The sequence below is a fragment of the Drosophila navojoa genome, chromosome 4 (assembly GCF_054131105.1).
Source record: "Drosophila navojoa isolate 15081-1374.11 chromosome 4, UAZ_NAV_1.0, whole genome shotgun sequence".
Lineage (NCBI taxonomy): Eukaryota > Metazoa > Arthropoda > Insecta > Diptera > Drosophilidae > Drosophila > Drosophila navojoa.
In genome coordinates this window covers 3,401,367-3,427,704 of record NC_142892.1, presented here as the reverse complement: position 1 = coordinate 3,427,704, position 26,338 = coordinate 3,401,367, and the positions used below count along the sequence as shown (strand labels likewise).

General features: G+C 40.0%; 1 protein-coding gene and 1 long non-coding RNA gene across 2 annotated transcripts; both read right to left on the bottom strand.

The window, feature by feature from the left end:
* Positions 1 to 302: 302 nt before the first annotated feature.
* On the bottom strand, positions 303 to 25,132 carry slow (epidermal growth factor-like protein slowdown). The gene is made up of 5 exons (XM_018101886.3): positions 24,587 to 25,132; positions 15,514 to 16,243; positions 1,607 to 1,863; positions 837 to 1,255; positions 303 to 756 (listed from the first exon to the last, which is right to left on the bottom strand). The coding sequence occupies exons 2-5, from the start codon at positions 16,221 to 16,223 to the stop codon at positions 625 to 627; spliced, it is 1,518 nt and encodes a 505-aa protein (XP_017957375.1). The 5' UTR covers positions 16,224 to 16,243; positions 24,587 to 25,132; the 3' UTR covers positions 303 to 624.
* LOC149091330 (uncharacterized) lies at positions 9,306 to 10,343 on the bottom strand. The gene is made up of 2 exons (XR_016196797.1): positions 10,167 to 10,343; positions 9,306 to 10,062 (listed from the first exon to the last, which is right to left on the bottom strand). It is a non-coding gene; the product is annotated as an uncharacterized LOC149091330 (long non-coding RNA).
* Positions 25,133 to 26,338: the final 1,206 nt, after the last annotated feature.

Sequence of the window (26,338 nt, the reverse complement as noted above, 5' to 3'; positions counted from 1 at the left end):
AGTTTAATTGAAATGTTTTACTGAGCATAACTGCTCTCCATTTTGTCGGATTTGTGCAGCAATTTATTCTGTCTGACCTTAGCACGCACTCAGCCCTGCCAGAAAACAGTGCTGCCCACTCAATAAAAGTGCTCACCTTGCACTGCTCTTGCTAGTGGCAACGCTGCAATGTTAACTATACAGAATGTCAACCGCGCAGACAACACATAGCGTGCACTGTTAACTTAACAGCATTTGTAGCGCGCGCAAAATTCAAAATGAGATGCTTACAACAAATTTATTTATTTTGATTTCTCATATATATAAATATATATATCCTATATACAAATACATGCAAATACTAGACATATAGCAAATTGTGAGGCTTAAAAACTAGAGATTTCATGTTTTTATTACATACATACATTTATGACACATGCTCTTAAGTACTAAGTGAATTTTCAATTTTGATCTGCTCTTGATTTCGTATTTTATGTTTTCTTTAGAAACTACGGAGGCACTTGCGTTGGGGAATGGCTTACAAGCAGGAGCAGCTACAGACAAACACATTATGATTATGCTTTAGCTTAGATTATAACTAAAATAAAATGCACTTCCGGTCATCATCCCCGCGTTCCCCGCATTTCAAGGGCAATTGGCATTGGGTGCGTTTCGACATTTGAATAAAAGATTTATCATGCTCTCCAGCTTGTTGGTGCGCGATTCTGTTTTATAGAGATTCGTTTGCATACGATTCACATCCATCGCTTGCTTCTCCTGTAAGACAGCATATACATACATACATATGTATATTAGTTAAGCTATTGAGCATTCAAAGTCAAGGTCATGCGACTTACCAGCGTGCTCAGCCTACTCTTCAGTGTGTCCACCACACTGTAGGTGGCCTGCAGTGACTTTTGCAGCTCATTCGTGTGGATGCGCTCGTTGGCCAGCGATCGCTCGATCTTCTGCAGCCTGCTTACCACCTCTGCGTCCGTGTCATCAATATCGTTCTCCAGATCACGCGCCTCGAATGCATCGTCCGCATGCGAAGAGCTCTTCCGGCAGCTCTGCTGGTCGGCTTGCAGCACGAAGCCCTGCCGGCAGCGGCAGTAGTACGATCCTTGGGTATTCACGCATTGCTGATCGCACGGCTTCTCCGTTTGGCACTCGTTCACGTCCTGCTCGCAGTAGCGACCCGTAAAGCCCGCCGGACAGCTGCATGTCTGCGGCGCCGTGCAATTGCCGCCGTTCTGACAGCGCGTGGTGCAAACAGCTGCATGAGAAATTGAGATCAGGTGGATTATTTTCTGTTCCTTTTTTTTTCAATTATCTTCTTCACACATCTCATCTTCCGATCAAGCTTATATTCTCTCTGTATCAGTGGCATTACTTCTTCTTTTCTAATTGCTTGCTCATTCTTTGTCCCGTCTTCTTTTTTCTCTCCTATATATAGGAACTTTTGGCTTCTCTCTACTCTCTTCTCTCTAATCTCAACTATTTTACTCTCCTATCTCTTCTCTTTTCTCTCTTATCTGCACTTCATCTGCTCCTGCTCCTCTTCTCATCGCTCATAGACCTACTTCTCTCTCCTTCTCTCATATTCTCTCTTATAGTCTTTACTCACGTTTCTTGCACGCATCCGCTCTCGGCGTCTCTCGACTCCATCCCGCACAGCATTCGTAGCTGAGCTGCTGCGCTGGCTTGTGCTTGATGACATCCCGGTAGGCCTGCTCGTGGACCAGCTGGACGCGGGTGCACATCTGGCCGGGATGCGTGGGCGGCTGGCAGGGCGTGCTGATGTGTTTCCAGGTGGGTCGCGTGTACACCTCCGTCGTCTTCACCGGCATCGTGATGGTGCGCTGCTGCACGCAAATGTGTCGCCTGTTGGATGCAAGAGATCGAGCCGTGGATCAGCAAAGTAAAAAGTGAAATTTGGCAAAGACCAAAACGAATCCAAAAACTAAAATCAAAACTGACTTTTCCAGCTGGCATTGGCCTGGTCACAGTCCATTCGCTGTCATAATAAACTGGCCAACAGGTTGGCCAGCGCCCAGAAGATGCAGAAGCGTCTGCATCTGTCGCCTCGACGGCAACAACTCGACGATTGTCAGTCTGTCCACACACACACACAAAATGTCAATCCGCATGTCATTCCGAGCATTGAACAACTCGTCACGAAATGTGTCGAAATCAGCGATGAAAACTTCCAAGTTTTCTATTGGCCCCAAACGAAGTACGTTAACGAATGTGACTCCAATTAACTAGAGCAGTATTTTCATATGGATATGGGAACTTATTTGTAGTCATGAGAATTGCATAGAAGGGCAAAAGCAGTTAACACGGAGTTTTCTTAACATTTATACCAAAAGCTCAACAAAAAATAAAAAACTAGTTATATATTTAAATTTACATAACAAATATGTTTCTTTGTTTTAGTAGTTTTTATTTTTGATACTTTTGTTTCAGGCCCACAGTCGCTGTCAAACTGTGAATGTGTAAAAACAGCATGTGGATACCTTTTTGACCGCCAGCGGCAGCAACACATAAACGTTGATAATAAGCGGGTTTTTCTCGTGCTCTTTTTGAATTTGTTTCGATTTTTCGAACTGCCCAAAAAGTCAAACAATAAAAAAAAAAAGAAGCAACCATAAATTGCAAGTAGCTGGACGAGGGCAACAGTTGCTGCCGCTGCTGGTTGCTGGTGTCGTAATTGGCAATACGGGCCAAACAATTGCAGACGCGTGACGTGGTCAACGACTGACTGACTGACTACACTTGAAGCCGAGGCTCAGCCTGAGACAGCGACTGAGACAGAGGCTGAGGCTGTGCCTGATAGCTGCGGCAGCTTGTTGCTGTGGACGTGCACCGTTGTACACAAATTTGTGACTTCGTTTATGCCATATATATATGAGAAACAAAAGAAAAAGAAATCTAAAACAAAGAATACCTTTAAAGATAAACGACTGCATAATACCCGTTCAAGGTACAGGAAAAGCTTTTGTTTATCGAATAATCGAAAGAAAATGGAAAAGAAATACCAGAAATGTGAAGAAAAGGGCTGAAAATGGAACAGAAACGAAGATGAGAGAAATGTGAATTAGGTAAGAAAAACACCACAGAAGAGAAGAGAGAACAAGAAATGGAAATGGAACATTATATAGGAAATGAAACGAAAAAGTAAAGGGATGAACAAATGGAATGCAATAGATGGAAAAAGACTCAAGAAGAGAAGAAGACTCGAAGAGATGGCATAAGTTAAAAAGGAGAAGGTGGATAAAAAAACAATTTCAAAGAAGATTTGACAAAAAAAAAAAATATGAAGACTATAAAATGAAAAAGATAGGTTGAAAATGAAGAAAAAAATGCAAAAGTCAGAAAAGGAAGAGGAAGAGACAAGAATCCACACTTCTCATTGTCCTAGATATATGTATATGCAGAGTATGCCCAATCAACTTCAGTATATTCAGAAGTAAATATGTATATATTATATATTATTATCAAAAACCAATATACCCGCTTTCACAATGGCATAGCTTACATGAAAAAGACGCGCAGCGGGACTTTTCGCTGGCCATTTGGGGCATTTAACAATTTCTTTATTGCAGCACATGCATATTTATGTTATGTTGCAGGCTGCAACTGGGCTGCGCCATAATTCTCACGTTATTTATGCAACAGTGTGCAGGCCAGAGGCAGAGGGGGCAGGAGAGAGACGGGCCAGTCAGCTAGCCAGCAATAAGGGCGCCACGAGAACAAGAAGAAGACGAAGACGAAGACGAAGACGAAGAGGAAAAAGAGGAGCAACAGCATCCATAGCGAGAACAAAATGCGGAAGTTTTCGTAACTGTGCCAGCCAAAGTGCAACAAGCAACATGCCCCATGCCCCAAACAGACAGACAGACAGACAGAAAGACAGAAAGAAAAGCAAAACATGTTCCCATTCTTTTGACTGCATAAATCTTCAGCCGGATCCGGTGCACTGTGGCAGAGCAGCGACTACGGCTTCATTGGCTTCATTTGTTTAGAAACGTTTAGAGTGAGAAATTTGAAATTTACATTTTTAATTGCTCAGCGAACACCTGTGGCTAGCTGCCCAGTCTGCCACCTGAGCAGACAGCCCTCTGCTGACTGGAAATACCATAAAGAGAGCTGCAGCGACTGCTGCTACTGCCTCTGCCTCTGCCTCTGCCTCGGGCTCTGCCTCTGCCTCGGGCTCTGCTGCTGCTTGATTGTCTTTTTATATAAGGCAGCTAAAGTGTTCAGATCGTTCAGTTTATGGACAAAAATTATAAAAACATCAATCAAAATATATTTCAGATGAAACTGTATTGCAAGCCAATTAATCAAAAAAATATATATGAATTTCATAAAAATAAAAATAAAATATATAAAACAAGTAAGAAAGCTCTAGTCGAGACTGCTCGACTACGAGATCCCCTGAACCCTACAAGCAACTGATATTTCAATAATAATTAGCACCCACACACGCACTCATGCAAACAAATACACGCACACACACACACTCACATATACAGGCGATTGCGCTTGGGTTGCGCTGCAGTGTTGGCAATATTAGGAGAACTTATTTGTTGAATAATTTAATTTCTAGACGTACGATCATAATGAAACTTTCAGAACGTATTCATATTGTTTAAATGTATGTGTATACCGAAGCACAAGTCTCTAGTATTTGATAAACGACTTCTACAAAGATGATGGTGAGGGGGTGGATATAGGGGCGGGGGGTAAATTTTAACAAAAACCGAAATTGTATGACATGCGTCTTAATATACATTTTAAATTTGGAGACTCTAGCTTGAAAGATGTAGGAGATATAATTATTTAAGTGATATTCGATAAGGTTTTTTATCGATAAAAAAGTATCGGAATGAGTTATCGTTTTTTAGTGATAAACTCGATATCCGCGTGATATATACGGACATTTTAAAAAAAAGTTGAAGTCTCTAGCTCTTGTATCTTCTGAAATCGACGCGTTCAAACATACGGACAGACGGACGGACGGACGGACGGACGGACGGACGGACGGACGGACGGACAGACAGACGGACAGGGCTAAATCAACTCAGCTCGTCGCCCTGATCAAGAATATATATACTTTGTGGGGTCTGCCACGCCTCCTTCTGCCTGTTACATACATTTTAACAAAACCATTATACCCTGATTTCCCATTTTCAATGGGTTCAGGGTATAAAAACAGTTAAGTTTTTCAAGAAAAAGAAGTGAGAAGAAGAGGGGGCAGTGAGTGGAAGGCGGCAGCGAGAGAGTGAGGCCAAGTTTTTTGGCTCTGAACTTTGAGTGCAGCTCTTATTGATTTACGATTTATTTTTATTGAACATCGAAGCAGAAATTGATGAGCCTGGCCGAAGCGCAGTCTCTGGCTCTGACTCAGCGCCAGGCCAAAAGGTGAACTGGCAGCAAAATATATATATATATATATATATATACATATGTGTGTGTGTGTATGTGGGCGTTGCCTTAATGGACTGCAGCATCTGTGCTTAACAAATGGCTGCTCATATGTCGAGGGCTCAGCTATGCCTGCAGCCAGCATCACGTTTCCGTTTCAGCTCTCGAACTGTATCAATTTTTCACGTGCTCAACCTTTGCATATGATAATTATTTCGGATTAATTGTTATTGTTGTGGCTATGAAAATATTTATTTACTTAATCTCGAGAAAAATCGAAAAAGAAGACGGAGGTAGAAATCGACCTGAGATGGAATGGGGAGTACGCCTTAGTAGATCTTACTCGAGGCAATGCATAGGCAAAGAGAGAGTGGGGGAGATAGAAAAAGAGATAGATAGAGAGTTAGTCTTATAGAAAGAGTGAGTGAGATAGAGAGAAGTAGTCACATAGAGAGTGAGAGATATAGAGAGTGGCAGTAAGATGGAGAGTGAAAGAGATGGAAAGAGATAGACAATGAGAGAGATAGAGAGGTAGTGAGCTGGAGAGTGAATGAGATAGAAATATAGATATAGATAGAGAGAGAGAGAGAGAGAGAGAGACAAGAGAGAGAGAGACAAGAGATAGAGAGATAGGTTGCCAGGTAGAGGGAGAGCTAGTCAGGTAGATACAATGAGAGAGAGTCGCTAACGAAAGTATAATAGAGAGATATAGATAAAACTCTGAATGAGAAAGAGAAAAGCATAGATATTAAGAAAGATATTTTCAAATATTATGAATGAAAAATAAACAAAATATGGAATAAGATACAGACTAATAGAGATGGAGAAACAAGGTAGGCAAACGAATGGGCAACCGAAACAAGAGCTGAAAGAGACCTGATACAGCAAGAGCTAATAAATATTTTGATTTTTATCAAAAAACAGTTTAACAAAGTGACAAAAAACAAACATGTGAAGACTTAACTAACAGTCACGAAAATCGCATAGAAGGGCGTATGTTTATCACTACGAGTTATAAATAAAAACTATTTTGAATATAAATTGAAATGCAACTCAATGTCCATATTAAGATTATTATAGTCTTAACTCACTTTTAAGCGTTGTTGACAAAATTGAAGAAAACCTCCAAGTGCGAATAGTTAACGAGATTTTTATATGACCAAATTAACCTTAATTGAAACAGCTTTCGACACCAAAGGCTTTTTATGGACTCTGCTTTATGGCAGCCATCATTGTGCCGGGCATAATGGATAATCGTGTGTCTTTCGTGGGAACAGTTTCAACTGATTTTTTAATTTGTGAAGAGGGGCGAGCACAATGCAACTATATGTATTTATTATATTTATGCAGATCTGAGCGGGGCCTGGACGAGAGGAGCTTCGATTTTATTGACCTCTCGACTTGAGGCGAAGCTAAATCATTTTTACGAGCTGCGTGCAGCCGGGGGTCAATTTCCATGGAAAACGAGTTAAGAAAAAAACAGTTAAGAGGCGACAAGCGTTGGCGACACTTAACAGCTGTAAAAGTCTCAATAAAATGAAAGAAAACTGCATGGAAAACTATATACTTTATGGCTGAAAACATTTAAGGTCAAGACTGAAGCAGGCAGCAGGCGTGGAGGCAGAGGGTATTTGGCCATCTAACTGTACTCGGCCATTCTTGTGTGATTGTGGCCAACTAATCTGATTTGTGGCATGAAATTAGAATCTAAATTGGCCTGCTCCGACCAAAAATGCAATTACGAAATTCTGCCAGAACCACAGACGGAGCAGCGAATGCATCATTAGGAGGCAGCAGCAGCGGCTACCAGGGCCACTCGCAACTCCCACTACCAAGCCGGGGTAACAGTAACATGACGACAACCACGACAACGGCCACAACAAGAAGTAGTAGAAGAAGAAGAAGAAGCATAAGAACACAACAACAGCAACATTTTTAGACATGCTTCCTGGTCACAGACTCTGGACTCGGACTCTGACTCTGAAGTTGCTTTGACTCTTTCGTCTCTTCACTCCGCTGCAGTTGCATTTGCCTCTTGTTATTTGGCTTTTTACTTAGCGTTAAATGCGAAACGCCTCTGAAGAAGAAGAAGAGGAAGCAGCAGCAGCAGCAGCAGCAGTAGAGTACGACGCACTGCATCAGAATTTGTTTTCATTTTTTTCCACCATTTTTTTTTTCTTTCTCAAATAATATTTCAGGCATGTCCATGCCTTGGCACAAGTGCAGCAGCCGCTTTGCCTTTGCCCAGCTCTTAGTTTTATTTATTTGCATTTTGCTTGCTTTTTTTTTTTCATTTTTGCACTCAAGAGTTATTACAGCACTCAGAGCGAAGTCGTTAAAGTGGAGCTCTAATGGCCGACTGCTGAATGCGCTGTCTCTGAATTTTGAATGGGAACAACGTTTCAAGTTCGACATATATATATTTAAAGCAAAATTAGTTGTATCCTAAATTCAGAATGTCAATACCATTCTAAATATTTGGAAATTATAGCGACTTCCTCCATCTCTCAATTTCTATTTTATTGAAGACCCTGAACACCAATTCTGTAGCTCGAAATTTTTAAAAATATTTCTGGAAAGGAACCCTCGTTAAAAATGTTATATATTTCTTAATTTTCTTACATTCATAAATTTACTGGTATTCTATCAATGACTAGGCTTTTCTTCTCTTAGTCAAATTTGTATAATATTTCTCTCTAGTCGTATGAGGTTTATACAATTGCTATACATCTCTCTTATCGTTAAACTTATTTCAATTTGCTGTCTAAAATTCGTCTTCTTCTTGACCAAACTGCACAAGTCTCCCCTAGCTAATAGACTCTGCCGCTACCCTAACTCTTTCAGCGTAAGCACAAAAAAGAGCAAGTCACGCCTCTGACTTAGCTCATAGACTCAGTTCTAATTTGGCCGTAAATTTGTCTTGCACAGCAGATTATTCAATAAAAATCACCGCAGACGACTTTTCCAGCGGCCGCGGAAAAGTGAAATGAAAATTGCATTCGCCAAGTGTCAGACGAGGAGGACGATGAAGCAGTCGATGGAAGAAGCAGCAGCAGCAGCACTTGAGCCCCGCAGCTGCTAATGCGAGTGTTGGAGCTGATTATATGCCAAGGAAGTGCTGGATGCCTAAATGGGTTCACTGTACGCTTGGCGTACGTCTCTACAGCAACAACAACAGCAACAACATTATCGTAATCGGGCGATAAGCGATCTTTGGCCAAGGGCCTGTCAATGCGTTGCGCCCTACTAATGCGGCCTTTCGTTCTCTTGCAACGCCTTGTTGTTGTTGTTGTTGTTGCTTGTTGCTTGTGGCTGCTGCTGGTGTGAGGCTGGTGTAAAGCATGATTAATGCCCCAAACTTGTTTAAACAACGGCCGTGTCGAGCCAGGGCCGAAAATCCGATTAGTGGGCAAACGTGAGCACTGCAGAAGCTACAGACCTTAAATCTCTCATCCCAGCGATGGGTGAGCATGAGGCGATGTTTCAGAACGTGACACGAGGTAGATAATTAAGAAATTATGCCAGCGAAAGAGTTAAATGAACTATCTAGGCAGATATTATATGAAAATCCGATAATCTTAAATCAACTCTTGGATTGTGGGTAATGATAGTTGGCTAATCATTTATTTCTATATTAGAATGTAGCGTACTATCCAAGTGTAACTTATTATACAGAGCTGGAAATAAGTGAAAACCCTATATAGCCCTTTTCATAGTTACCCCTTTTCCTCTATACGGCATTTCGCCCATCTCTAGCAGACCAACTTGGCTGTTTATAGATGAGGCCAAGAGCTAAAGTGCGATTGCTTCAAAACTAACATAGCCCTCTTGGCAGCACGATATTTTGCCCATCTCTAGCGCAGCCTAAGGCTTTGCAGTTGCAGATGCAAGCACGACGGCTCACGATTTCCATTTTATTTCTTTCTATAGAAACTGCTAACAAAAGCGCAACGAAAACGAGAAGTAACAACAAATTTTCATCAAATTAACATATTTTCGGCTGTTCAAGAAGAGAGTGTCTATGTGTGTGTAGAGATTGTTATCAAAAAATCGCGTGAAAAGTGTTTTTGGTAACAATGACTACATACCAAATGAATGAATGAATAGAAAGCCCTATAAAGCACAAGTGTTGCCACACGAATAGAGAGACACGTCCGGAGTTTAGTGGCCGAAAGCCCCCCAAGCCCAACCCACCGCTGGGTATCACTGGCTCGCTCTGCCTCTCACTCTTTACTACTCCACTTGGCATACAATTGCAACATAATTAAATAAGTCAACTGCAGCTGTATGTGTATGTGTGTGTGTGTGTGTGTGTTTGTCTTATCTGTTCAACATGTTGCATGGAATTTTGTGCGTCACGCTTTTTGGGTGGTTCTTGTCTCTCTGCATATGAACGTTTGTGTGTGTGTGTGTGTGTGGCGCTCAGTTTTGTTGTCTTTTGTGTTTTAATGCCCGCAAGACAAAAGTCAAGTCACACATGCAGCACCCGTCGCACCGCCTGCCCGACCGCCTGCAACTGGTTTTGCATGCTGTTATATATCCAGCTGTCCGACTGTCCAACCTCAGCTCCAACTCCGACTCCGACTCCGACTCCAACGTCGACGTCCGACTTCGAGCATTGCATTAACCCAATTTTCAACTTGAGATGCGAAGCTGCGTGATTTGCAAATTATTGAAAGAGACCAAAATACAAAGTCACCGTATCTCCGTCTCCGTCCGTCCGTCCGTCATGTCTCTTTATTGTGTGTGTGACTTACTCAATTCTAGGCACACTAATTGCATTGCAGCTTTATCCAACTGTAAATACTTAACATAATATCGTATATTTGTTCAATCAATAAGACATCATTGAAGACTCTCGTTTTTCTGTCTGCATTTTAATTAAGAAACTTTCAATAAATCAATGTTAGTTTTTCTTCTTCACAAAATTAGAAGTTCCTGATTATTTCATTATGGTAAATAATATTAGATAAGACACCTATACATATCCGATTATACATAAATAATACAAATCAATTTAATTGAGCTTCAATAGCGTTTTGGGGAAAAAAAATGTAAAAGGACAATTTTTGTGAATAGTTTTTTTTTCATGATTATACCCAGGTTCGAGTCCCATACTATACAACATGACATTTTTTTTTTTTTAATAATAATATAAAACACGAATCGCAGTAGGCTAAGCTCCGCCAGGCAAATCATATAGGATATTTGAAATAGAAAATTTGGAGCCGGGTGTAGCTTAGAGAGAAGGTGCCTGACTTGCCGACATGGAAACTCTGGTTCAAATCACAGTGTGTACAATGGAAGAAAAGGGGGGAAAAACTTGAGAGGAGGCATTTCCTTTTAGATTTTTGTTCAGATACACCAGGCTATTAATATAGGATATTTGGATACGGACGTTCGGAGCCGGGTGTGGCGTGGAGAGAAGGTAGCTGACACGCCAACATAGAAGGCCCGGTTCAAATCACAGTGATCACAGTGAATACGGATACAACACGTGATAAGTAGCAGTAGGAAGAAAGGAGAAAGGAGAAGGAAGTAGTGAAGAGAGAAGTAGTAGTGTTTAGAAGAGAGATAGAAGTAGGGAAGAGTAGTAGGAGTTTTATAGTGAGAAAGAAGGATACGAGGAGCGAAAGAAGGAGGAATATTGAAAGAAGAGGTGAGAAGTAGGAGTTTAGAAGAGAGAAAGAAGTAGAGAAGTAGTAGGAGTTTTATAGTGAGAAAGAAGATACGAGAAGCGAAGCGAAATAAAATAATTTTTTGTTAATAAAGTTTGTCCGAGAGTTTTGTGCCACTGTGCTCTATGCCAGCAATTTATGACTGATGATGCGAATGCTTTATATGCCTGCTGGCGCTTTTTGGCAGTTGTTGTTGCCGTTGTTGCTGTTGTAGCCGCCACATAAATCAAAATGTGTCATAACTAGCAACAACAGCAACAAGCAGAGCAACACCTTCAATTGCAGCGCCGCCTGCTCCTGCTGCAGATTGAGCATACGCAACATTTGGCCAATTATTATTTTATTTTTATTTTTAAGCATATACATTTTACAATTCATCTAATTAATGTATGTAGAATTTTTTTTGCACTTACTCTCTGTATTGTCGCTTCGAACATCTTCTTCTTTTCTGCTCGTGGAAAACTCATTAAAGTTCAGTGCTGGTTGGGCCAAGGCTTTGCCCTTGCCCCCAGCCAGATGGGCATGACCGACTCAACAGATAAGAGCTCAGTTGCCCACGCTTAGGCACGCGTAGGCGTGGCCAATGCTTCACGCTGCCGCAGCAACCCAACGAATTTCCACAGAGCACAGAGGAAAACTCAAGCACAGCATATCAAATCAGTCTATGTAATTATTGGCTAGACTCCTGAGCTGGGCTTTCAGTCGAGGCTGTTGGCTGGCTGCATGGCTGCATGGCTGCATGCCCCATGTTGCAGCCGCCTTCGATCGTTGGTTGACAAGCAATTTGCTCAGCTGTGTGCGTTCGGCTTGTGGCAAAGTTTAGGGTCACAAAGTTGCTTTAAGTGCACATAACTCAGCTGTTGTTGTTTCTTTTGTTGGTTGTTGTTGTGGCATTGTGGCTGGTTGCATTGTTGTCTCATTCGATTTAAGCATTTGTTGCCAATTGTTGCAAATGCTAGCCTAACTGCAGCTAGCTGTTGTTGCTGTTATTGAAGTCAAGGCTTTGCTTTGTTACCAATACCAGATGCAGCAAGTGGCCTTTCCATGCCGTTCGATGTGGGCTGGCTGCCACAGCAAACACCTCGCATAATTAACGCAGCCGAAAAACTTCCAACTTTATGAGTTCCCCCAGTTCCCCTATTCCTACCAGCAGAAAAACGAAATCAAAACTCCCCATCAAAGCGTGCGCCACACACACAAATATCACCAAAAAAAGACATCCATCAAATGTCAGCTGCGACAGGCAGCCACAACAACAACAAATTGCGAGCAACATACACAGGACAGCTATAAATTGAAAAGATCAGCAGAGGAGACAGATAGACAGAGAGAGAGGGAGAGAGAGTGAGAGACAGAGAGAGATAGAGAGAGAGACAGAGAGAGAGAGAGAGGGCAGCTGCTGATACCCATTAAAATATAACACAAACCATTCGACATATTTTCTCCAGAACAGAATAATATAAATTTTGTAAGAAATTAAATTTTTTACATTTATTTTCCCTGAAGTCAAGGTTCAAACTCCCAAACCCTCTAGAAGCTAGAGAATCCCGCCTCAGCCCTAGGTTCGAATTCTATTCCACCCAACAAAATAAATATACTCATAAATCCCTCGATCCTCCAATGGAATATTTGTTGTATAGCTTTGTGATCAGTAAATCAGGAATCGCAGTAGGCTAAGCGGCTAGGCTAAGGCAATTCATATAGGATATTTGAAATAGGAAACTTGGGGTGGGTGTGGCTTAGTGGGAAGGGACCTGACTTGCCAACATGGAAGTTTCGGTTCAAAGCACAGCGAGAAAAAATATAAATAAATAAAATTTAAAAAATATAAATATAATAATATTGGTAAAAATATTTTTTGATAAAGTTTGTCTAACAGTAGATGTAGATGCTAGCAATTTATGACTGATTAAAACTTAAATTTATAACGAAAAATAATTTATTTCTTTTTGATTTGCTCATACTTAATCAACTCATACCAGATTGAAAAGACGTTTAATATTGGACATAAAAACAAATTTCACGCGACGAGGCGGTGCGTGTGAATGCAATATGAGCAATCATTTCCATATCCACTGTTGCAGCAACAAGCGGCAAATAACTTGCAGCCAGCAAGTTGCAAGTTGCAAGCTGCAAATTTGCAGTTTTGCTGCTGCTGCCTGTTGCTGCACGTGCAGCGCTTAAATAAATAGAAATATAGGCAAGGCACCATCAAATTTGTTATCGTTGCTGTTGTTGTTGTTGTTGCTATCGCCTACATGAGCAAGAGCCCAGCACAGTGGTGCACATATCGAATAACCAGAATTCAGAATATCAGCTAAGTAAATTATCAAACTAAATATAAATCAATTGATTAATGAATTACTTCTCAGTTCGCGCCTACGTGAACTTTATAACATACTGTATCTCCCCACTTCGTCGAGTAAACCTAATTTAAACCCATAAGAGACATTTGAAAACTACAATTTTTGTAATTTTCCATCAAAGTAGATTCAAATCTAACTATATTTCATATATAATAATTTTAATTAATAACTTAAACAAGATAAACTTAAATCCCTATATTTCAAAGATTTTGGATCAGTTAAATATACATTTTTCATAGTAGGCTTTGCGTCGCCAGGCAATTCATATAGGATATTTGAAATAGAAAATTTGGAGCCGGGTGTAGCTTAGAGAGAAGTTTCCTGACTTGGCAACATGAAGCACTCGGTTCAAATCACAGTCAAACACAATGGCAGAAAAGCGGGGGGAAAAAGTCGAGAGATTTGTTAGTATTGGTTGAAAAGCAAGGCGGCATTGCCTTTTATTAGATTTTTGATCAAATACACCAGGCTATTCATATAGGATATTTGGATACGGACGTTCGGAGCCGGGTGTGGCGTGGAGAGAAGGTAGTTGATACGCCAACATGGAAGACCCGGTTCAAATCACAGTGATCACAGTGAATATGGATACAACACGTGATAAGTAGCAGTAGGAGGAGAGGAGAAAGGAGAAGGAAGTAGTGAAGTGAGAAGTAGGAGCTTAGAATATTTGAAAGAAGAGGTAAGAAGTAGGAGTTTTGTAGAGAAAAAGAAGGATACGAGAAGCGAAAGAAGGAGGAATGTTGAAAGAAGAGGTAAGAAGTAGGAGTTTTGTAGAGAGAAAGAAGAGGTGAGAAAGTAGGAGTTTTGTAAAGAGAAGAAGATACGAGAAGCGGAGGGGCAATATTTTCTTAAAAACAAAAATTTTTTTATATAGAGTTTGTCCGAGAGTTTTGTGCCACTGTGCTCTATGCCAGCAATTTATGACTGATGATGCGAATGCTTTATATGCCTGCTGGCGCTTTTTGGCAGTTGTTGTTGCTGTTGTAGCCGCCACATAAATCAAAATGTGTCATAACTAGCAACAACAACAACAAGCAGAGCAACACCTTCAATTGCAGCGCCGCCTGCTCCTGCTGCAGATTGAGCATACGCAACGTATGCCAATTGGCAAATGCCAATTGCCGTTGTTGTCGATTCTTGATTGCCATTTGGCATTTGCGACTGCGGCGTGGCATGCAACTGCCCTTAAGTAGACGCACATTAATTCCAATTACAAAGTATCAGCATTGCCAATTGAAAACTCGTTAAAGTTCATTACCTTACGGAGAGACAATGACGCAGAACTCTTGAGGAGGCACTAACTCAGCTCAAGTCAATGCCAGACGCAATCTTGGCTCACACTACTTTGGCTCTCTGGCATGTGGCATGGCAAAGGAGCCTGACTGCAACAACAACAACCTCAACAAGTGCACATTGATTTGTTGCAATTGACATAACAATCGAAACAACTCGCCAGCCACTTAGCCTTGAAGCTAATAAGGCTGACATTTGAAGCGACCATAGAGAGGAGCAGCCATCGAAGCAGCAGCGGCGGCAGCATTGGCGGCAGCAGCAACAGTTGCTGCTCGTCGCTGGGCTGCGTCTTGCGACATTGAAACATTTCACATTTAAATAATTTATGAGCATTCAGATAAGCTCGCTGCTTAGGGGCAGCCAGGCAGACCAGCAGCAACAGCTGAAGCTAAAGGTAAAGGTGAAAATTTATCGCTTGCGCAGCCTTGAATATTGGACTGGGCCGTACCACGACTAAATGCAATTGCATACGCCCAGCTGAAGAGCAAAGCGGCTAGTGAGGCGACTACATGAATACCCTGTAGGCTGCTGAGAAGGTCAAGGCTAGAGCTAGGACTAAATATTTACTAAAGTTATGCAAGTCTCAATTCTATAGCTAGTTTTATAGAACCTATACCCTAGAAAGTTTTTGGATGAGCATGGCGAAAGTAATTAAATATATTATCATACTTTACTATAATTATTATATATATTAATCGATACTTATCGATATTTATGCAACAACAAAATACAGGGTATTTCGTCTTGCTAGTTGCTCAACTTACCGCTCCATTTCCTTGGCATCTGTGGGATAATTGCGACTGATTGTGTTCGTCTCATAGGGCTCCTCCGTGGTGCTGCCGCTGGTGGTGCTGCTGGCGTTGCTGGTGCTGCTGCTGGTGCTGGGCGCCGTGGTTGAATAGCTGTAGCCACGTCGTGCCGGCACCAGCGGCGGCACGGTGCCCATGCCTAGGCCCGGCGTGGCTGCGCGCCGATTGAGATTCGGTGGCGGCGCAGCTGTCGTAATTGGCGGCACATACTCACTGCCACGCCCCCGCCCGGTGACGCCGATGAACTCCACATCGCCCGTATTGTCCTCGCCCTTGCCGGCGTACGGCGAGACGGGCACCGGCGGTGGCGGCGGCCCAAAGGTGTTTGTATAAATGTTGTATGTATTGTAGTCCCATTCGGTGGGTCGCTGATGGAGGCGACGCGTTAACACCTTGTTGTATGGGTGGTGCGCGTGGTGCAGGCGACGCAGACGCGTGTTATCCGTGCCACGACCGGCCATTGGGGGCATCGACACGCCCGGCAGCAGCTCCACCTCCGACTTGACTGCGTTGTGCGGATGACGCTGTCGATGCACTCGATGTCCGTTGTGGTGCAAGCGGGTGGGGCTCTTGCTCTGGCTCTGGCTCTGGTTCTGGGTACCTGTTGCCACCGCGGCCAGCAGCAGCAGCAGCAGCAGCACAACTGTGCTGTGGTGCAACATCATCGTCACGAGCCCGAGTGTAACTGCAAAGAGGAAGAGATGTACAGCTTTATTAAGTGAGCAGCCAGCCATTCACTTTCGCTCCGTCAACTCATTCAAATTCCTAGCCATTCGCTTAATGTAAGCAGCAAGACGGATCACAAGCTGCGCTCCGTCTGTCTCTATAACGAGTATCCTCGTTGCTCATTAACAATTCCTTTGTCTACCCAGCACACCGGCCTGTCCATCAACGCGGCCGCGTCGAGTCCACTCGACCTGAGTCAAGCTGTTCAAGTTTCTACAATGTAAAGGAATTCGAGTAGGCTTAGCTTCACAATCGTAGCTCTGCTCAACTATGGCAAGTGTCTGGCTAAATTATGTCTGCTAATATAATAGGATATGACCCAACAGCTTGCTATGCGGCTGGCATATGAGTCGTAATTTGTCTGCCAACAGTCAAAAGCGTTAGTCGTGTGGCAATGCAGCAAAAAGTTGCTTCGACTCATGGAGAAAAGTAGTTAGATTTCTGTAGTGGATAATACATCAATAACATTATGTTGGGCTTCATTTAACTGCTGCATAATAACATGGAATTAACAGAAAATTCAAATTCACGGAATGCTGTTATCATTCTGTCAAGTAACATGTTGAAATAAATTCCAAAGTAAACTGTCAAGGCCTTAAAAATTAACAAAAATCTGTTAACATTTTGTTATACAACATGTTCAGAATGTAGTCAAGATAGTCGCATAATAAGTAAAACAACATTTAACAGTACTTAGTTTAACATTAGAATAACATATACTCTAACATTAGAGCTGCTGTTAAACTCACTTTCACTGTTAATACAACTAAATGCCTTAAGCAACAGCTCGAATTATTATTATCTTAATATAGCTCAATAAATGCTTTCGATAAGCAAACTCTTGCTTTGTTGTAAGCCAGAGTTCAGTTAGTCACCTAAACGGTATACTCTATAGGCTCGCACAAAGGGCATTCAAAAGTTCAAAAGCTGTCAGCAAGTGAGTGTTTCATATATGTATCTATATATGTATGTACACAATAATATATATACATATATATATGTATTTCTGCTCTTTTCATGGTCGAGTGGAAGCACTTGAATAAGCCCACAGAGAGCGGGAGACAAAGGCAATTTGTACAACGTGACGTAGCCAGAGATTTCGATTATTATTATTATTAATATTATGCATGCTATTGTTGCTGTTGTTGTTGTTGTGATTTCTGTAGTTGCTTAGCTACAACAAAAGAACACGTTAACAGTTAACTGAACCGGCGAGTGACCTGAAATTAATTGATGCGTAGCCGGAAGTGATCCTCGTTGCGTTTCATTTTGAGTTTTTTTCCTTTTTGGCAATGCTTTGTTGTCGCCTCCGACACTTTTATCGAAAATATATTTCACGCCGTTGGCACATCATTTGTCAGCATGCCCTCTTCTCAGACTCGACCTCCCCCAGGCCACCTCGGCTCCATTCTAATAACAATTTTAATTTCGATTGCGCTTGCTCAGTGAGCTTATTAATATTCATTGCTTCGGGCAGCCATCAAATGGAATTTACGACTCAGCTCATTAAACTTCAAGTTGGCCTAACATCTGTTACACTTGTGTCTCTTAACTGAAATTGTTGTTGTTGTTGTTGTGGCTGCTCCAATTACATAGAAATTCGGAAGGCAATGGGACTTGAGTGTTGCAACAGCAGATACCCTGTAGATCATATGCAGTTGATATGGAAACTAGAGGAATACATTAGTCGGTCTTTATATAGATAACAGTGACAGTGAATCAACATTCATTACAGGGTATCTAGTCACTAAATATGTATGAATACGAGAGCTGGAAAGTATGTAAATTTTACTTAAGCTCCCCAATTATATAAACCTATTTCTATGTTATTTCCACAATCTCTAAGCTCTTTGAATAGTTTTAAAGTCTTAGCTGTCTATCGATATTTATCGATGTCTGCAACTTTGTTCTTTTCTAATCAGTTTGAATCACTTTAAGTAGACAAGATGTTGATGAAACTGTAAAAAAAAAAACTTTCTGCCTCACTCATTAACAATATACCCCATACCCCAGCCTCCCTTTTAATGGGCATATTAAAAAACAATTTCAGCATAATGGAAAATGCTCAATGACAGCGGCCACAACACGATGAACAATTGCTGCAGCTAATTAAAATTTACAAAAAAAGAAAATACGCTGAAATAAATAAGAGAAAAAACTCAAATTACAGAAAAGAGAGCGGCAATCGAAGGAGTACAGCTCCTTTGCCTTGGCTCATCAGGTGCGGCCCTAAGCCGCTTAGTAAGTGAAACCCAAGCCCAAAGGGGCTTGACTGTCTCACTGTCCAGCTGTCAGTCAGGCTGGCCCCAAAATAAAATCAAAATATATGTATTTAAAGACTCTTGGTCAGGTCATAACGCCAGGCCGAAGTCTGCCAGCTGAGTTTTGAGAGTCTTCCGCGAAATGCAAAAAAGGTTTCGCTTAATCGAAACTGCAGACACAAAAAATAAAACACAAAACAAAAAATAAATATATATACATATATCTCTATAAAAGACATTAGCAAATGCTTTTTCCATTGAAATCTAAGTTCAAAGCTACGTTGACAACTCGCCTTGACCTTGTCTTGCCTCTGGGCCCACCGACGCGTCGGAGGCTTGCCAAAATCGTTCAAGGCAGAGATAAATCAATTCGGGCCCACCGTGCGCCGTGGTGGGAACGGGCACAGACACAGACAGGGGCGGGGGCGCGCGGCTGTGCGGCTTTAAACAAAAGAGTCAGAAGGCAAAAATATTTTGATATATTTCTAATTAATAGATGGCATTGGCCATAAGGAACAAATGCTGGATAAATCAAGTTTACCTGCTTCACTGGAATTTTGACCATAAATATCTTAAGCTCTGAGCGCATGTGTGTGCGTGTGTGCGTGTGGGATGAGGGAATTAGTGTGTGTATTAAATGTTATTGATCTGTTTTCCCAGCACATAAATCACATGGCTAAATGCTGCATGCCACTGCGTTTGAAGGCGTCGAAAGAAGAAGAAGAAGAGGAAGACACACACACAAAAAAAAACAGCATGAAAATGTCAACTTTATTTTTGTCAAACTGAAACACTCGCACACACACACACACACACACCACAAAGCTGTGGGTGTTCATCTCATCCATGTGTCTGTGTTGACTGACCCAGACATGAGCTATGGCCAATGAATCACAAGAGATGCGAGAAGCAGACGAGATAGACCCATACATACATATATATAGCTATAGATGCTGAAGATACTATAAACACATATGACAACATTGGACAAAACAGTAAACACTCGCTACAAGTGTCACATGACTAAATATTATTATCATATGCACACAGTCTTACGAGAAATAACTCTTATATTAATTATCTTATATATTAATATATATTATTATTATTATCATATATATTATTATCATATGCACACAGTCTTACGAGTAATAACCCTTAAAAATATATTAACATATATTTTTGCATAGGCTCTTCCATAGTTGGCATAGTTTTAAATTATATTTTACATAAATATGCACCATATTAGGTGCATAAAACCTTTTGAAATTTTTTTTTTTTCATTTAAAAATTTTTTAAAAATTAATTATTTAATTCATTTTTATTTTGAAAAAATATAAAATTTTCAATGTTCATAAATATAATTTTATAATTTTAAAAATAAATTAAAGTGTTTTATTATTTTTTTACAAAATATTCATATGTATATAAATTTTTTGCCAATTTTTTTAAAATTATTTTAGTTTTGTTTATTTATTTATTTTACTTTTATTTTATTTTATTTTTTTGTTATGCATAGAATATTTTAAAATGTGTTATATTTTTATTTACACTGTTAACAGCTCCAATATAATGAAATTCTAAATAAGAAATACTAAAAAAAACTGTTTACACATAAATAATTATTAATAATAATTAACATTAGAGTAAATCTAAAATCAATTAACATGAAATACCACAAATATTTGACTGCGCTCTGTAGGAGTTGGCGTTGGCGCATTGTTCACCAATGCCTATCCGCACTGTACAAATATAGAAAATTATATATATATATAATACATATATATATATATGCTGCGTGTATTTTTCTATGACGATCTGGCAAATGGTGTGGCTCGAGTCATTGCTGTTTCGCTGTCTAAGAACTGTTCCGGGAACGTGGCCAGCGTCGTTTTATTAATAAAACTTTTGCATTTCTCCATTAATCATTTGGTGAAACAGCGGCCAGAGACGTAACCAGCAGACGGAGGGGGGGGGGGGGGGGGGGGGGGGGGGCGTGTCAGTGTATGCTGCTGTTGCCCATGCTGACTACAGGCTCTCTACATATTGCAATTGCTTAATTATCGTGGGCATTAATTTTGTCTCTCTTCACAGATTTTTGTTTAACTCGAACCTGTTTACACACACGCAACTGTGTGTGCGTGTGTGTGTGTGTTTTGGTGTTTAAGATACATAATTTTATTTTATATTTCTTTTTTTCCATCTTTTGGCTGCCGTAATTTAAAGTAACAGCTCCTCAAGCACAGCCATTTAAATGTTAATTAAATGCTTGGCTGCCTTTCGATTCAGTCTTCAGTCTCTCTTTATTTTTTATTTTTTTTCTTCACAACCAAGCTGCATGGTCTCTATATATACACACACATATTTCTCACTCTTTCTCTCGTTTTTTTTTTTTTTTTTTGTGCAATTCAAACAGCTGCGTTTTTATTTATGTTTTGTGTAATCGCATTACAACAACAACAACAGCAAAAACAACTCTGCAACATGTTACAAACACGGCACGCCTCGATGTTCTTATAAAGAGATAAACTAAGAGCTTAACGCCAGCAACAACTACAACAACAACAACAACAACATTTGTTTGGCAACATTTGTATTTATCGCCTTTGGCTTTTCAAATTGTTTCACACGGACATAGATGAACTGTTAAATGCTTTAGATCTGCGGCCCAAGTTGGACTCTCATCAAATTGTTGAACGTTTCGTCTATTAAATGTTTCTATAGCTGCCAGCTAGTTGAGTTTTAGCACCACCCTGCACCACCTTGCACCACCCAAGCGGCATACATTAGCTAGCCGCACATTAGCTCTCATTTGTTTTTCATTTGTTTGGCTGAATTTTATTTTTGTTTTTATTTATATTTTGCTTTGGGGTTCAATAAACTTTGCATTTCTGTCGGCATTCCCGATGGATTCCTGTCGTGCTATATCTTATCTGACAGATCATCAAATATGTGCCAACTGTCGTTACACATTGTGTCTTCAACGGACATTGTGTTTTCACAATGTGTTTGTTGTTGTTGTTATTGTTGTGTGCTGCCTTTTTGTTGTTCTTCACATTTTGGTTCTCACGTCAAGAAGGTCAAAAATGTTAAGTAAGCGCATGGGTTACAGCGAAAGCCTTAACATTTTTGTATATACATATAAAAGTTCTGTCGAACCATTAATAAATTTGGAGTTGATTAGCACTTGGCTACTCGATCACTCCTTAAATAATATTATATTATAATAATTGATAACGTATATAACAGGCAGAAGGAGGCGTGACAGAACCTTTATAGCATATACATCTATTATTGATTAGGTATATGAACTGAGTCTATTTAGCTTCATCTCTCTGTTTGTTCATCAGTCCACTCGTTTATCTCAAAAGCTCTAAGAGCTGAAGACAAGAAATTTTTAACTATTACGACTTCAATTTGATAGACCAAAAACCTTTCAAAATATTTGTTATAAAATTCTATCTATTATGATTATTTTTTAATAGTACTCTATTTTATTTCTTTGTATTATTTGCTTAAGATTCTTTGCCTAACATTTTTTTTTATAATATCTTTTTCAATTCATTTATTTTTTTTTTTATTATTTTTTCTATTTTATTGTTATTGATTTAATATTGATTGTCATTTAATTTAATGCCCATAACCACGCAATATATAGGCCTGCTCGCATTTTGTATTTCGTTAACTTTTTTGACATGTTTGTATTTATTTTATTTTTGTTGTTTTTATTGTATTTCACTTTTAATTTTAATGTATTTCATTGCTCTTCTTTTATTTTCATTCCCGGCAAGATCAACAAACTTGGGTTGAGGTGAGTGTGAGAGCGGGGCGGAGCAGATGGGGGTGATACGTGCGATCGATCGAGCAGGCTTTTTGTTTACACTTTACACTCGATCCAATTAATGGAATGTGTTTCAAGTCTTGCGCCTTGTGTTTTCTCAAAGTCAAAAGAAAACTATGCGCAACATGTTCCAATGCGGACAGCTTGACATTTTGGCACCCAGCTACAACAACAATAACAATAACAATGGCAACTGGCAACAGGCAACAGCAGCAACATTTACAACAACAACAACAACAACAAAACCTTTAACAAATAACAAACATAACATAACGACTCGGACTCAACAAGTTCAACTTCAAATGCAAAACTTCCAATCGAATAACAATTGCAAAAAGGCAACAGAAAAAAAAAACAGGTAAGCGCAAGCTAGTTACACGGGATCGACTAGCAGATGCCCTGTAAAAAGTTGCGAGCGTAAAGCATAGCAAATATGTAGGTGTATTATAGTAAATCATATATAAGTTATTTTCATAAACCACAAGAACTGAGCCAATTAATGTGAACGACAAGCGCATACCCCTTATACAGCATATGCATTTTTATGTGAAACTATACAAGGATCAGCTTTAAAATACTCTTTATCTCATATAATAGGTTTTCTTATATATATAAATAAACATTTATCTAGAGCTATCGATAGATTATGTGCAAGAGAGAGAAAGAAAAACTGAGAGAGCAAGTCAGTCCAGCTCCATTAAAAAGCCTGCAAAGCCTAAAATTATCTAGACATTATTATTTTATTTTTTTTTACAGAAAATTCCAACCTAATACAGAAGTCGCAGTCGACCCTCTTTGAAATACGATTTTTAATGGGTATTTGGCATATAAAAAAAATTACAACTCGAGTCTGTAACAAGTATTTTGTAGGCGCTGTTGTCCCAGCGTCTTTTGCTAATTGCTTGGCAGCTGTAAAAAGGGGGCGTTGGTCACGCCCACGCACAAAAACGCCTTACACGCCGTCGCGCAGTCGCAATCCTATATGCCAGTCAGTTTCCAGTTCCCGCTCCCCAGCTTCCAGGCCGAGGCTCAAGTGGCAGTCCAAATCCGAGTCGTATGTCTTTGTTGTCTGACCCAGAGAGTTTTGTCTGCTACAGACAAAAGACATAAACTCCCATTTACCGTTAGCTGCGTTATTCATGCAAATGACTCTCGGTTAATTAGAAAAGCAGAAACAAGAAATATTACAAAGCTGAAAATTATGCAGACTCGAGTCGAGTTGGATCTAATATGCGCTTGAGCCGAAAAGAAAAACACAGAAAATCCAATTGGCATTACTCAGACTAGACATATTAAAGAACATATATACATATATTGTATAGCTATGTATTTATATGTGTATCTGCTCTATTCTGACACAAATTGCGCAAATCATGCAAGTGATATATGTATGTATGTATATATTTCTATTTTGTTTCCATATGCAGCACGATCGAAATTCTGCGATCGTGACAATGTCACAATTTAATTTTTGTTTTGTTTTTATTTTATTTTGTTGTAGTATTTTTTTTTTTTGTCACACGATTTTCAATGCAAACGGAAATTCTAGGATACGTATTTCAACAATCACAAAACAACAACAGTTCCTGCTTTATTGTTTCCTCGAGACATCATAATTAAACTGAACATCAAAATGGGTAATTAACAGGTAATGTAAGTTTCACACCTGGTCAACAATTATGGGTATAGTAAAAATACTATAAAATGTTATGAAGTCTTTGTGCGATCAACAAATCGTAGAGATATGTAAACTAGATCTTAAAATACAGTTATGGCTATAGATATAAAATATATATGAAGTAAAATTTTTAAGGTTTCCTTATATTCAGTTTCATATAAAAATATATATTTACCTAAATTAGAATTATTTAAAATTTTCACATACATAGCTTTGATAACACTTTCAGTCACTTTTTCCCTAATAAGTAAGTAATCATCGAAATGGTATTTGTTGTCAAATGTTTAATAATAACTTGAAGGTTATCTATGCTCTGTATAAGGTCAGTCTGGTTTATTAGACGAAAAGAAAGAAACAAAAACCGAGCTCAAAGTTCTCCTTAATTGGCTTGCAGTAGATGTTTGTTGTCCGATCTTTGAGCAAGATGAATGCACCTGGCATACCCAACTAGGAAATGTCGCATGTCAACTTTATAAATAATTGCAATTAATTGCGATTAACATGGATTTGCATTTAACTTACGTTCAAATCGATTGGCCAAGTTCTGGAGGCTGTGCTAACAAGCAGCTATAAAAATGTGTGTATATATATACTGATAAATTGATGTATATCTGTATATATATACTTTTGTTCCGATAAGACGAATGTGAATTTCGAGGAAGCGCCTGGGGCGTTGTAAAATACACGAATTATGTCAAATTTGCAATCACAAACAATAAATTGAACTTTTTCGCGCTGACATTAAGCAGATACGCGGCATTTGCATATGTAATAAATTATATATAGATGCTTAAACCGTGTGCATACACATGTACTATGCATGTATGCATGTGTTTATTCGTACACAAAATTGTATAAACATTTGCAGCTTCCGTATGCCAAGTAAATGAGCCGTAAAAATCTCTTCAAGTGATTTTCCCTGCCGATCACTGATCACGTTCACTGCGTGATATTTGATCGCCGGCCGATTGCACAGTGAAGCTCTGCTTGCGGCGCAGCCAAAAGCACAACCGTTCGGTTAGAAGTTCCGCGACGAACTGTGCTCAAGCACTCTGACCGCACGACGGAAACCGAAAGTCCAGCCGAGCGTTCGGCCAGTCGAAGCTGAAGCTGCATTGATCGTCGTGGCTTCGTGTCGCTCAGTGCGTATAATACAAATTTGGGCAGTCGTAGAGCAAGTTCGCTTTCTTTGCTCTTCGGTGCGTCGCGGATGGCGACTGCAACGGCGATGGCGACGTCGACTGCAACTGCTACTGATGCTTACTTGTAGCTGTAATTGCAGCCGTTGCTGTTGCTGCGCTGCTGCCTCTCTTGAGGCGCTGCTCTGCAGTCGCTGCTCTCTCTCTCTCTTTTTTAGTCTTTGCTTCGTGGATATTACTCCGCTTCTGGCGCTGCTCTGCTGCAGTTGCTCTTTCTGCCGTTGTTCTCTAGCTTTTGCTCCTTTGTTGCAGCGCTGCTGCAGTTCTGTCGCTGTCGCTGTTGCGGCCGTTGTTCGCTACTCTTTTTGTTGATCATTTACAACATTTCATGGAATATGTAACAAATGGAAAAATTTATTCATATATACATATATTCTTAATCTATTGCTGTTCTCTTTATCTCTCTTTCTCTCTCATTAGAGTTTATTTAAGGCACAAAGTATGCAAGAGTATGCAATATTCGACTAAAATTCGACAAAACAACAACAACTGTTTTTTCTCTTGTTGGCTTTTGAACATTGCGCCCCCGCAAGCTAGATGCAGACGCATAGATGAGAGCCGTTGTTGTTATTGTTGTTGTTGCAGTTGCGGTTTATGCTTTTATGGCACTGTTGTTCTTCCTCTTCTGCTTCTTCTTTTTCATGTTCTTCTTCAGTGGCGAGTTGTTAACTTAAATATTTGCGCCTGGCCATGCCGAGCAGCCCATTTAGAGACGATCTTTCACACAGATGCCACAAGAACTTGTTTTCGCTGCCCTTCCCAAATGCAGTGACAACTATCTATCCCCCCTCCCCCTTCTGGCAAGACTGTGCATAACTGTGCCCACTGTGCACAGAAGGATTTGGTCAGGCATTCAGCTGCGCTTTATAGGAAGACACAGAAGGTATTAAATGGGGACTATTAGCTGCCGTTTATTGTAGTTGGGAACACCCACGCGTTAAAGAGAGAGAAAGAGAGAGAGAGAGAGAGAGAGATGTGGATAACCGTTGACAATTAACTGATAACAATTCATTTGCATTTCGTGTGGGCGCCCCTCATCACACACATCTCCCATTCAGTTTCGGTTAATTTGACA